Below are 13499 nucleotides of genomic sequence, written 5' to 3'. Positions count from 1 at the left end.
CTCTCTCCTCTCTCTCTCTCTCTCTCTCTCTCTCTCTCTCTCTCTCTCTCTCTCTCTCTCTCTCTCTCTCTCTCTCTCTCTCTCTCTCTCTCTATTATATGTATATTTATATATTTATGTATATGACTGACTCACGGTTATATTATATATATTATATATTATATATGTATATATATATATATATATATATATATATATATATATATATATATATATATAAACCGTGAGCACATTCACTGAACAAAGCGCCGCTGGATTGCAGTGCAGAGCGCGTTGTGATCAGGTCTATGTGCCGGGGGTGTCCGCGAAGGCCGCGAACGTCCGCAGCACGCAAAGTCCGTCATCACATCACTCGCCGCTCCAGCGGAACGCCGCATCCATGGTGATCCACATTACGTGTCCGCACCGTGTTAATTTGCCTATCGCCATCCAACACTAATTTCCATAAGCGCTCGTATCTGCCTGGATACCCGCAGGACGTACCTCTGTAAAGAGCCGCGTCCGCCACGTTAGCAATAACAGTGATTGTTACGTGTTAACCGCCGTTATGTGTTCCCGCACGTAACAAGTGTTCTTAGACCTAGCCCGCCAGCGACCAGACCTGATCATGACTCGGCCCATCGACAGCGGTCGTCCCCGGATCACAGCCGCGTCGCCTGCTGTGATCATAGGCGGCATCCGTGCCGGGAACTGGGACCTTGTATGCCCCCCCCCCCCCCGACCAAAGCCGCGTCGTCACCCGCTGCGATCATAGGAGGCGTCAGTGCCGGGTACTGGAACCCTGCGCTCCCCCTGGCTAAAACCGCGCCGTCAGCTGCTGCGTTATAGACGGTGTCAGTGCCGGGGACTAGGACCCTGCATGCTCACCCCTCCCCCCAGCCAAAGCTGCGGCATTATTGTTTCAAAACGTTTATAAACCTGCTGTCGGCTACCCCTCGCCCGAGCAGCTTGAACGCCCAGAAATTATGCGGATTCCAAGCTGTTAGATCCTGATGTCCCGCTGGGTGTAACCAACGCTGCGCCGAATCCGTAGTTCCCTGATTAGCAGATCACGTGCCGGCCGACATTAGCGGACCAAACGGCAGGCTGAACGGACGTCTGTTTAAACGCGTAATTGCCTGTCGGGAGCGCCGACAGCCCGTCCGCGCGCCAAGCAAACAGCCGTGACCACGCGTGGGCGTCGAGGCTCAGGGCCCAGGCAGGCATCTTCACTCACCGTCCGCCTGGCTTTCCCAACACAGCGGAATGGTTGCTCCGGCGGATCTGAGGCGCACCGGCACACACACACACACACCCTCACGCGCACACACGCATACAGATCTGGGCGCGCGCCGGGCGGTTCTCACGCTCCGCCGGGCCGGGCCCCGCCAGGTCAAGAGGGCGGGGCCTCTGACCGGCAGGTGGGCCAGAGCGCGCACGCGGAGGGCGGTCCCGTAACGAAATTATGTACCTCACGGCGAGGCGCGATCACAGCTGGGGTGCCGGGACGAACGCGAGGATGGACCGCTTTCACGGGAGGGAGGTGCTGAGCTGTGGGCGTGCTGGGTAGGAGCATCGCGGTGGCAGGACGTCAGATGGTGCTGGCGGAGCGCGCGACTCGTCGAGGCTCTTCGACGTGTTCGTGGCATGACGTTCGGTGTTCAGCAGGGACTCGGCAGAATGCATGTCAGTGTGGCGGAGAGCGGCGCACAAAATAGGGAGTGAGATGCTGTTGAGCAGGGCCGTGATCGAAATTGAGGTCCCTGCCTTGTTGGAAATCGACAGCCCTGCTTACATTGGAAGATAAATTATTGCCAGACTGGAACCAAAGTGTGCCAATGATGGCATGCTCGGTTATTTTATTACGCAATTGTTAGAAATTATCCAAATTTGTCCTAAACGTGCGTTTGTGCTCTTTACTTCACAACCATGCTATCCAGCCGACTGCACTAACATTTATATCTTGCACTTTATTTCCATGCATGAGGAATATGGTATCTTGAAACGAATCTGTGCCGAACTACCACATTTGTTATGGTAGCCCATCCGGCGCGAGGTGAACGGCCTTTCTGCCACATGACCATTTTATCAATCTTGAACTTTGAAAGCTCTTCGCTGATTGGTCGGGTTTAGTTTCTGTTGCCAGGCTTATGGAAACTGCGTATACACGAAGGTTAAGCCGCAAAAGCATCACGTTTAGGGTGACGCCGGCTATTACTTTGTTGCTGTTGGTATTGTTGTAGTGTGCTGCAGCATTGCTAAAGTTGCAGCTGAAAACAATATCGACATCGATTTCCCAGAAAGCAGGTAAGGTTTTTATTATAGATACTTCAATACGATGACGAGACGCTGCGCAGCTTGACTTAAGAGCGCCATGTTACCAGCACCGCGGATGCACGAAAACTTAAAACTCTGCAGCTGGTCAGCTTTGGTGCCAGTCTAGCAACAGTTCCAGTCCCCTATGTAAACAGGACTACCGTGCTTTTCGTCTCCGGTACTGTGGCTGATCAAGACGAGTGACGGCATGGAATCTGTTGTAATGATTAAACACCATACAGCGGCGCTTAGATATGACCGTCACTGATGGAATCCGGTCTCAGTCACTGGTTTTCTCCACTTCTTGAGTGTTCTCTGAGCACATGCGTCACTTGCTGCGCACGTGTTTGACGTGTCAAAGGCTTCAAATTCCGGTCTTAATAATAACAGCTACAGATAACGTTGGGTTACCCTTGCCCGGCATGACAGGGACAGATCTTCAATCGGCTTACATGGACAGGAAATGGAACAGATCAGTAGGGGTTATAGGAAAAGACTGCGCCAGAAGTGTCACGCATATTGGCAAAGCGGTCTTTTTTTTTGTTAAAAACAGCGTTTGAATAAGGAGTCATTTCAAAGCAGACGTTTGCAACTGTCGCAGACAGAAGGGGGATGAAGCGGGGAAAGCCATGCATTCAATAAGCCAGCAAGACCGTGACTGTACCAAGCTGACCGTCTCCCACTGACGCGTCCGTCTGGCCAAAGGAAACAGGGCTTGGTATCATGCGTGGGACACGAGACACATGGCTTGAACTTTGAGTGGGTTGGGTTTCAAAGCAGGGACAAATCATGCAAATGACGTATTGGTGAAATAAATTGCATATGAGAACTCTTATCGCATTCGGCGTCAGCGATGGCAGCTGGCTTCTCTGCTCGCAGGCGAGGTCAGATAGCGGCTTCGTTAGCTGGCATCCCTCCACGGCAGGCGCCGTCCCTGCACGCGGTGATGGTGACGGATTGACGCGACTGGTACACACCTCCTAGAACAGGTCTCAGAACGCACATAGTCAACACACTTAGAACGTGTCCATGGTTACGCTTAGAATCCTCGGAGAAGTGCGTTACATGGCGGCACGAGACAATCTATGCCATTTTTGGCAGATCAAAATGGGCTTAAGAACGGGTGTAGTTCGCAAAATAAATTGAAGTACTGCGTAGGAATATACAGCTAAACTATATCCAAAATATACAAACCGAGTGTCCCCGAATTTGATCACTTACCTCCTGAGTTTGGGGACCGGAACTCCCCAACTAAATTGTAAACGATGCCCCTGTTCCAGAGCTTTTAATCGACATGCCAAGCGGTGCTGGTGAAGCATGACAGCACAGGCACTTCACGGTTGTCGGCTCGTCACGCCGTGGTTGATCACCCAAGTGTGCGCTGAGGACTCGGTGCCGTCATTTACTGCTACTGTCGACCCTTCTTTAAATGCGACTTTAATTCGCCACACTCTGACGAAAAATCCGTGGCACAGAGTACTTTGCCCGTCATGGTCTTCTTATGTGAGTGCAGACCAAAACAAACGCATGAATTATATCATTCGACGTTAGAAAATAGGAACGCAAAAAGGCACCTTTGTAGCAACATATGTAGCCGTTTCATTGCGACCAACCCTATGCAGGTAACACAATGAGGTGAACCTCGCAGCAGTAGCCGTTAACTTTCCTGCGACAAGTGGAAAGGTGACCATATACCAGACTCAGCTGCCGCGCTCCCGCCGTCCAGTCCGCGGCACGTGTCCAGCCCACGCTCAAAACGGGCCAGGTGCGCGCAGGGCCACCAGCGGGGGACGCCGTCTCCCCCACGTCCGCAGCAGCGCAGCTGGTCCTGCCGCTGCGGCGCACCTGGACCCAGTGCCGGCCCGCAGTCGCCTTCACACGCTGCTGGCGTTCCCACGCGCCGCCAGGTTCCCACGACGGCCGCCTTCTCCGGGCGCGCGCGCTGCCGTCCCAGCGCAGGCGCCGTACCTTACCTGACCGGGTGACGTCACGGCTTCGCAGCCATTGTTGGTGCCGTCGTGTGGCCGTGCTGGTCGCTCTCCGGCTCATCCGAGGGGATTTAAGGTAAGTGAGACGGTTCCTGCCATCTGGGTGGTGCCCCTGTCCAACTGGCACGTGGCAAAGCGCGAGGGAACTATTTTTAGCCACGGTGGGAGGCGTTCGGTGGGGAGCGCTTGGGCGTATGTGGCCTTCCAGCTGTCGCCGCAGAACGTGCGTCGCCATATTGCTCGGAGCTCCTGAGATCACATCATTTTAGGGCAGAAAGGTAAGTTTTTGGGAACGTCCTGATCGGTTTGGGGAATTCGGGGCATTACAGCAATATGAAAATTGCCCGGGGATGCTCTTCTGACGATCGGGTGAGGGCGTGCTTTCTGGTCACGTGATCACGAGTGAGGACGTCATCGATCGATACCAGCTGACTGCCCGACGGCGGCGGGACGACTTGCAGGTGCGCCGGCCGGGCTATTGCAATGGTCCGGTGGCGGCGGCCGGCAGCAAGGACCGCCCGGCCTCCCGTTCGGAATGGGGGGATTCAAGAATGTGCTGCAAATGCTGTTGGAATATTCTTCAAAAAAAACACTCAGTTTGTGCACACTGTTGGTATGTTGCACTACCTTGCGCGCGAAAACTGCCTTTGGTTGATCAGTCATCACTCGATGCAATGTTGCATGGACCTCATTTGCTCAGCAGTTGGTGGCGCCACCTATACGGATTGCTATTGAGGTCTAGCAACACTTGAAATTACTGGTCAGGAAGCTGTAACACGTCTCGACAAACGGAGGGATGCATGCTTTTTTTGCTGTCGTCATGCGAAGTGGCAGGACATGCAGCATTGCAACCTTGAGTTTTTAGTTTGATCTTCTGTATTGCGCGAAATCACGCTTGCAAATGACTGTGAGAATGGACGCTGTTGCTCACCGGAGGAAATCTCATGTATGTTTGACATGATGGAGTCTTTTTTCAATACCTTACATTTTGTTATGCCATAGCTTCCGCCCGCCCCTATGAAGGATCATTTGTAATGAAGCACTAAACGACAAATCACTTATAACCTTGTCGTAAGCATCGTTGGTAGAATATTAATTGTCATTGTGGAAAGTGTGAGGCTCAGTTCCCAACACGTCGTTTAAATGTAGATGTAATGTTTTGTGAGGCGTTCCAAATATCCCAAGATACATGCATTTAGACATCAGTTTCTACCTCTCCTTTAGCTGCTGGATCATTTCCTCAACGAAACAGATTTTTTACCCCCACAACAATTTTCTTCTGAACTCTGAACATTTATTCCATCGTCTCCATACAAAGTCAAGGAGAGCTGTTTTTCTCTTGAGTATTCGCAATTTTTGAAATCTAAGTCACCCCATGAATGAGTGAATTAAACTACTTCCTGCACGAGCCACTCCATCTTAAAGTCACCCATGAGATGCTCAAGACGCTAATTAAAATTAGCAAGCAGCATTTTAGCGTTTTAGCATTTTAGCAACATGTCCGTTAATACGGGAAGCAACGGACGTCAAAATGTCGGGGACGGGTACGCTGCGCATAGCTTTCATGACAGCGCACATTCAGCAAGTGTGATACGGTGTGACTGGTCCAGTTGGCACTTCAGGAACAATAGCAGGGGCACGTGCCCTGTGACGTGCTGGCAGTAGCGTGACTCTCAACAGGTCAAAAAGGTGGCGCTGCTGCTGCTGTCAACGAAGCGTGCCACAGCTCGAGACAACTCCACTAAAGGAAAAATTGACTTCGAATCACGCGCCTTTGTGAAATGGTCTGCCCCTTGGGAAAGGAAAAGTGGGAGAATGAAGCATTTAAAGCACGCTTCAGGTTTTCAGACTGCTTCCTGCCAATCTGTCTGCTTCCCGCAGGCTCACCCGAGATATGTCAGCTGTCTTGCGAGCTGCTCAGTGATTGGTTCCCTCATATCAGGCTTCACACAGGCCACATTGTCAAGGAAGCTTCGTCATACCCATAAAAAAAAACGCTCGCATTCACTGTGATTGTCGTGCCCTATTGCCTTGATAAATAAAAAATATATTCACAAGCCGAGCCAACCAACCCACCAGACGTTGGACACTTGCTGGTAACCTACGGTCTAAAGGCCGTTCAGTGAATCAGAAAATTTTTATTTGTAGTACCGACAGCGCTCGTTGTAAGCGCCTGTCATTAACCATTTTGACAGGCAACACATCAGTTAAAACGTGCGAAGATGTAACCCAACATGTCATAATAGAGCACAGGATGATACCTTATGTTCCAACCAGAATGGCAGAGTTTCATTTTGTCAGGGTACAGTTCTGAGCCATGGCAATCTTAAGATTTATGACAATCTTAGGAAGACATTGCCATGGAAAATTTTAGGACTAGTGAGATGGCAGAGGAACGAGGTGAAATAATTTCTACAGCTCTGCATCTACAGCCGTCTGCTGTCTATGCTGATACGTTATTCCAGTGTCGTTCAAATTAGTTTTAGAACGGCTGACATTTTAATTTTGTTTATGGTTGCGGTAATTGCTGTACTGCATTTTGTATTGATTGTTGAAGTTGAGCGACGTCGGTGCCAAAATGAACACTTTGGGATATAAATAATCATCTCCTGCTATCATGCTGAGGCAGAAATGTGCTCGACTAAACGGGAGTGTTGAGCACCAAAGGAAATAAAACGTAAATTTGGAAGAGACAGCGCTAGTTTGTCACATCTATGCGTAGATAAAATTCATGACTTGGTTTGCATGGTCAGAATTATTTGGAAGAAGATGCCCGATTCAATTTCATTTCAATTTGCATAGCTTGATGGGGAAACATTTAGACTAACTTTCAGCAGTACATTTTTGACACATTTGGTGTCACTTCTGTGAGTCACCAATAAAAGAGCAAAGCAGCAACAAACTGCCTGTTTTCATGCTTGTGCGTGCACCCAATGGTTTTGGAAGTAAGTACTTCCCCTCAGCGTTGAGTAAGTCCGAGCAAGGCGCAAAAAACGGAGCAATGCTAGTGCACGGATGTTTGGAGTGTGCACATGCCACATGAGAACGCACCAACCCACTCATCGTCTATTCGCTCACAAGAACTATCGTGATCCACTCTCCGGGGCTCCGCCTCGTCCTTCAAAGGCCCGCTAATGCACCGGAAAATCGCCTGCCGAAGGTTTTCGTCACACGCACATCTCTCGCCTCGGTTCAACGGCTGGATTTGCATAATCACCCCCAACAACTGCGCGGCATTAGCAAATTGAATCGCTGCTGCCTTTGTATGGGCTCAATATCCGGTTATATCTGCATGCTGTGCGCACGCTGAATGAAGGCTGGTAACTAATGGTTTCGGTATTCGCGCTGAAGACCATGAAATCGCTATCAGCTGCGCAGCGATTTAATTAAATGTTTAATAAAGCGCATTCCGTGTCCCCGACCGCCGAACATAGGGTGAGAGAAGAAGGAATAATTGATCGTGTGGTGAAATAAAATCCAGTCAGAGAGGGATTCGGTCACAGACAAAGCCATGCGGCACGAAACAATACCTTTGGCGTGATGCGTCATGATGTACGCTTACGAGAGTGCATCTAGTGCCGCCTCAAAGCTCGCGGCGTTTCCCGCTGTTCGATGCTTTGCCGCGCCATCAACGATCAGGTCTCAGATACACGGGATTTTAATAGCAAACCACAAATAGCCTGCCGTCGACCACCCTCCGCTCAATCAGCAATCGACCAGCGCATTCCATTTCAGTCACACAGCGCGAAGGCAAGCGCAGTTCCCGCGCCCCACGAACCGTGCCATTGTGCGTGACAGGGGTTATTTGGTGGGGAGGGGAGGTGGTAACTGCACCTGCCCGTGGCCAGAGTTGTCCGCTCGGCTCAGCGTAAACTCAACCACCCATCCATGCAGGGCACTCGGGCGTGAGCGTCGGCCTCCGTTCCCGCCGGTGTCTCGTTCCCCCTGCTGGTTTTGCCGCGTCCTGCATCGTTGGCGTACGGGGCGGACGGTGGCCGACTGCCTGACCGGACTTCACAAGCCGGTGTCATTTGTCAGCGAGTGGGCCCAGATCCTAATCGGGCAGAACCCTCGCTGCGAAAGACGTGTGTGGCGTCCGATGACCGGCCACCGACACGCACCCGGGCTCGTCCCCGCAACCGACATGGGCGTGCATCCACCACTGGGGTTTGTGAGGCTTGGGCCCCGGTACATCCCGGGAACAGCTGGTTATATTTGTGTTTGAACAGTGTGAAACGGCACTAAAGCAGACAAAAAATCACTGACCTTCCATGATCCCTCCCCTCCCCCACGCCCGCCCCCGATAACGCGTGTTTCTTCACTGTCGTGACACGCTTTTGCTGCCGGTGCAGGAGTGGAGATCTCGGTCTGACGACACGGCCGCACTACCAGTGGCTGACAGTGACACAAAAACCGTATCCGGAGCATTTCGACACAATCGCTGATTTCTATGCAAATGACGCCGGCCCCTGGGACCCCTAGCGCGTCGCCAGTTGCTGTGATCGACCTGAATGCGTTCGTTTCCATAATTTAGATTTCATCGGGCTGTGCGCACGTAGTCCGGTAGCCGCAGTTCCATTATCGGGCAGTTCTAGCGCGCGCCCTGACGCTGGCTTTGATCGCACCGCCCGACCCTTTGATCGTGCCGCGTGGCGGTGGCGGCGCGCGCGCACGACGGCCACGTGCCGGCGCGGGGAAACCATGGAAACGCGCGCGATTATCGAGCCTCCGCGGCCGGTCACGTGGCGTGCACGTGCCGCGCCACGTGTGCCGCCTGTGGGTATTGTGCCGTGTTTTCCATAATTTTGGCAGGCAGTGTGCCGCGGTCGCGTTTTACTGGGGGACGGCATTTTTGGAAGAGGGGTGGACGATTGAGTGACAGGAGGGGAAGGCGCAGATGGGCCACAAATGACCAGCACATGTTCGCCCATGTTCCGACTTCCCACCAACAGGGACAGAACACAGCGAAACAGCCATGGACCTAGATTCAGCCAAAGTATCGAGCTTGCATTGACGTGCTGTGTCGGGAGAACATCACGCAGAGGTGCATAGCCGCAACATGCACTGAAACACCCTCTGGTTAGATGGAGGTACCCACAACCAGCAAACGTTGTGCTGAAACACCAGACATTCAGGAATATATGTTGCATGCCGCTCGTGCTCCTGGTTTTTTAGAGAGTGTGTCTGCTTATGTACTGACCCGATCTGTTTTTTTTCAGCAACTGTCAATGAATTGTTTTGATTGCTTCAGACCGAAGACCAGCTCACCAGTACGCAACGAATCAAAGGTGAATCTTGCACAGCTGCAGACAGGTTGCCGTAGAAATGTTTCATGTCATTTGTGATCGGTTCGTACTTTTGGACAACTGTAGTTGCTGTCTTGTCTGACGTTATCACACCGCACCACATGGGCTAAGATATAGCTGCAAGCGTCCTCTCAAATTTCAGTGAGCCGGGCTTCGTTGAATGTTTGCAGTGCAACCGTTTTCTCTGCCCTGTTTTGAATGCTGCCTCTTGTCACGTTTTCCGCGCTGTTACCACATCCTTAACTCAGGCAATGTCGGTGTCTGGAGCTCGAACAAAGCGCCCACTTTATTGATGAGATAATGTATAGCCCACTGCATGGGCTAAATAACTATCACTAAAGCCGTACAAACGTGTTATTTCCATTTTATGCACCAACCTGCTAAGCATCTCCTTTTTGTGTTGCTTACAGAAGCGCATCGCGAAGGCCATATAGGCTTACTGGAGTGTTGCACTCTGAATTCTACGCTTTACTTGGGCGCTTTGTCTACTCCATGTTCGCCACAACCCAATCCTAACTAATGCACACATCAATCCATCGACCTGAAATCCTGGTGACCGCACCGTGACGTTACACCTGGCAGCCTGGTGATCGCGCCGTGGTGTTACACCTGGCAGCCTGGTGACCGCACCGTGGTGTTACACCTGGCAGCCTGGTGACCGCACCGTGGCGTTACACCTGGCAGCCTGGTGACCGCACCGCAGTGTTACATCTAGCAACCTGATGCCGCACCGTGACGTTACACCTGGCAGCCTGGTGACCGCATCGTGGCGTTACATCTAGCAACCTGATGCCGCACCGCGGCGTTACACCTGGCAGCCTGGTGACCGCATCGTGGCGTTACACCTGGCAGCCTGGTGACCGCACCGTGGTGTTACACCTGGTAGCCTGGTGACCGCACCGTGGTGTTACACCTGGCAGCCTGGTGACCGCACCGTGGCGTTACACCTGGCAGCCTGGTGCCGCCGCAGTGGTGTGTTACCTGGCAGCCTGGTGACCGCACCGTGGTGTACACCTGGCAGCCTGGTGACCGCACCGTGGTGTACACCTGGCAGCCTGGTGACCGCACCGTGGTGTTACACCTGGCAGCCTGGTGACCGCACCGTGGTGTTACACCTGGCAGCCTGGTGACCGCACCGTAGTGTTACATCTAGCAACCTGATGCCGCACCGCGGCGTTACACCTGGCAGCCTGGTGATCGCACGCGGCGTTACACCTGGCAGCCTGGTGATCGCATCGTGGCGTTACACCTGGCAGCCTGGTGATCGCACCGCGGCGACCTGGCAGCCTGGTGATCGCACCGCGGCGTTACACCTGGCAGCCTGGTGTCGCACCGCGGCGTTACACCTGCAGCTGGTGACCGCACCGTGGTGTTACAGTCGGCTCCGGTGACCTCTGAGGCACGGTCGCCACTATCCGTGCCGCAGCAGACGGCGGTGGGGCTCGAAAAGCCAGGGCTCGGTCCGGCCCGGAAGCCACGCTCGAATTACGCCAGCTTGGACGAGGTGCTCAAGTCGGAGAAGGCGATGGAGGCGCTGCGACAGTATATGGTCACCATACGGCAGGACCACCTGCTCGACTTCCTCGCCGACGTGGAGCTGTACAGGTGTGTCACCAGTCTGGTCGGCTTTGGTGATGCCCCAACGTGTACTTCGGGTCGGTCGGTGCAAGGAGCCCACCTATTTGAAGTTCTAGCTGTGATTGAGTTGCTACGGATGTATGTGGCTGTGTCTGAGTCGTTGCAGATGTATGTGGCTGTGCTTGAGTCGCTGCAGATGTATGTGGCTGTGCTTGAGTCGCTGCAGATGTGTGCGACTGTGCTTGAGTCGCTGCAGATGTGTGTGGTTGTGCTTGAGTCGCTGTAGATGTACACTATCTCTCCAGTTTGTAGCCAGATTGCTTGGTCGGTAAGTTATCATCCATTACGCATCAGCTGCGGCTGTTATCCTATGACGCCTCGTCAGTGGTGCTTATTCGACCACTTGCTTATGCCAAGGTCTGAGGCGTAACAATCCCTGCCGCTGGTTAGAACGCGGAGGTCAGCAGAATTCGGACAGCTCGAGCGCGCAGCCCGGAGCCTCGCAACTGCAAGCAGACTAAAAACGAGAATTTTGAAGGCGCTGTTAATGTCAACCACATTCCTAGCTGGACCCCTGCATGCAGCATCCAGCCGTTCTGCCACCCTCTCCCCCGCCCCCAGCACTGCCACGTGATCTGACCCCGACCCGCCGCCGACAGGCGCCAAAGGGACGAGGCCGACCGGGTGAAGCTGTCCCAGCAGATCTTCACGACGTATCTGAAAGTACTGGCAGAGCGTGAGGTCGTGCTGGACAAGCCGCTGCGGGACAGCATCAGCGCCCGCCTGCAGGAGGCCCCCGCCACGCTCTTCGACAGGGCTGAACGTGCCGTCACGGATGACATCAGACGTGACGTCTTCCCCCACTTCTTGAAGACGCCGCTGTTCGAGCGGCTGGCCGGCCTCGCCTGAGGCTCGTGTGGCCCAGGGTCACTGACCTCAGGCGTGACCTGGGGTCAGGTGTGACTTGTGTCAGGAGTGACATACCGCCCCGCGGTGGCCTAATCTGGGTCCTGGAATACGCCACCAGCTAGACGACCGTCCAGATGATGGTCTGTGTGATTTACAGTTGCTCTTTCGGCCTTGCTTCAGATTGGGTCGTCCGTTGAGAGCATGTGCACGCTATGCACCCATGGGTGCCTTGCTGCAGTGTTTACCCGACCCATAACGGGCATGCACACTGTGATCTGTGAATGCCATGAGATCGAAGGCCGACTCTTATCGCTTAGGGATGCCTCGTCACACTTACGATCGGTCTAGCTTTGAAGTCGCACCTAGGATCGGTTTAGCATTGAAGCTGCACCTAAGATCCGTCTGGCTTTGGCTTGCGACTGCGAGCAACAGGGTGGCGATTGTGCTCTTGTCTGGACTTCGGTGACGACATTGAAGACTAGTGGAACTGAGGCATATAATCGACTTTTTTCCTGCCAGAAGGAGTATGGCCGCTTTTTGTTTCTGGCTTTTGTACAATTTCTTCCATGTGATGTGCCATGTCATACTTAATTTGACTCGTGCAGAGACTGTAATTGGCAGGCTCCGCTGAACGTCGCCGCCAAAATGGGACCAGGCTTGCACATAATATGCGACTAACGAACGCTCCATGTCCGGCGTGTGCGTGCGTAAAGCCAATATTGGCGAGCGTAATGGATGCTGTATTGGTGGTTGTTAGACACGCATTGCAAGTTACGCCGTGAACATCTGCATTATTGTGTGAAGATGCTCAAATCCTCCGCGAGGTAGTTGTGTCGTCTTATCGTCTTATGCGCTGATTCCCGTTCTGTTTTTCCTTGGTCATATCGCTATTGCGTGAATGTCTACAAAGAATATATATATATATATATATATATATATATATATATATATATATATATATATATATTGTAGGACGTCATTTTTGTCACACTCAGAAATTCACGTGTAATCCAATGATATTACACCAGTGTCTACCATGTAGCTATAGTAGAACATTTTGATCTTTGGCGTCTACAGCTTGTTTCAAGTTGGCTGCATTTGCCGCTGAAAACATGTGTTGAGTCCGAGTACGGCAATGAAGTGAGCTGTAACTCTGGAACACGAGAAATCTGTCATCTATGATTACTGATTTCTGATTTGAAATACAAGCACCTGTGTGCGATCCTTCAATTCGTCTCAAATATTCATGACAAAGCAAAAATCAATATTCTTTTGTGCAATGCAGACACAAAGAAGCGATGAACGTACCTCAAGCAACTTTGTCCTCACACCTGATTCTGAAACTCCGGAATGCGATGTTTCGCGGTCAACGTATCTTCAATGGGCGGACACAAACCAGGGTGTTGGCACGCCAAGGTGGCAC

The 13499-nt window shown here is 52.4% G+C and overlaps 1 protein-coding gene across 3 annotated transcripts; it reads left to right on the top strand.

Annotated features, from left to right (window-relative positions):
• Window positions 1-4170: 4170 nt before the first annotated feature.
• Window positions 4171-12982, top strand: LOC119095995 (regulator of G-protein signaling 13). 3 transcript variants are annotated; one of them, XM_037218866.1, is made up of 4 exons: window positions 4171-4359; window positions 9503-9571; window positions 11019-11194; window positions 11827-12982. In XM_037218866.1, exons 2-4 carry the CDS (start codon window positions 9512-9514, stop codon window positions 12074-12076), a joined length of 486 nt encoding a protein of 161 aa, XP_037074761.1. In that variant the 5' UTR covers window positions 4171-4359; window positions 9503-9511; the 3' UTR covers window positions 12077-12982. The 3 variants fall into 3 exon arrangements, with proteins under 3 accessions (XP_037074761.1, XP_037074760.1, XP_037074759.1); XM_037218865.1 differs by having other exon boundaries at window positions 11016-11194; XM_037218864.1 differs by having other exon boundaries at window positions 10968-11194.
• Window positions 12983-13499: the final 517 nt, after the last annotated feature.

The sequence above is a fragment of the Pollicipes pollicipes genome, unplaced genomic scaffold, assembly GCF_011947565.3.
Source record: "Pollicipes pollicipes isolate AB1234 unplaced genomic scaffold, Ppol_2.1 Scaffold_4219;HRSCAF=4965_pilon_pilon_pilon, whole genome shotgun sequence".
NCBI classification, from domain to species: Eukaryota; Metazoa; Arthropoda; class Thecostraca; order Pollicipedomorpha; family Pollicipedidae; genus Pollicipes; species Pollicipes pollicipes.
The sequence above is the reverse complement of the archived record's forward strand: the minus strand, read 5'-3'. Positions and strand labels throughout refer to the sequence as shown.

What these genes read in the sequence shown, in the direction of transcription:
- LOC119095995 (XM_037218864.1), top strand. Translation starts at nt 9,512, where the DNA reads ATGAATTGTTTTGATTGCTTCAGACCGAAGACCAGCTCACCAGTACGC. An exon ending in CAGTACGCAACGAATCAAAG is followed by an intron (nt 9,572 to 10,967) that starts GTGAATCTTGCA and finishes GTGGTGTTACAG; the next exon opens with TCGGCTCCGGTGACCTCTGA. An exon ending in GCCGACGTGGAGCTGTACAG is followed by an intron (nt 11,195 to 11,826) that starts GTGTGTCACCAG and finishes CGCCGCCGACAG; the next exon opens with GCGCCAAAGGGACGAGGCCG.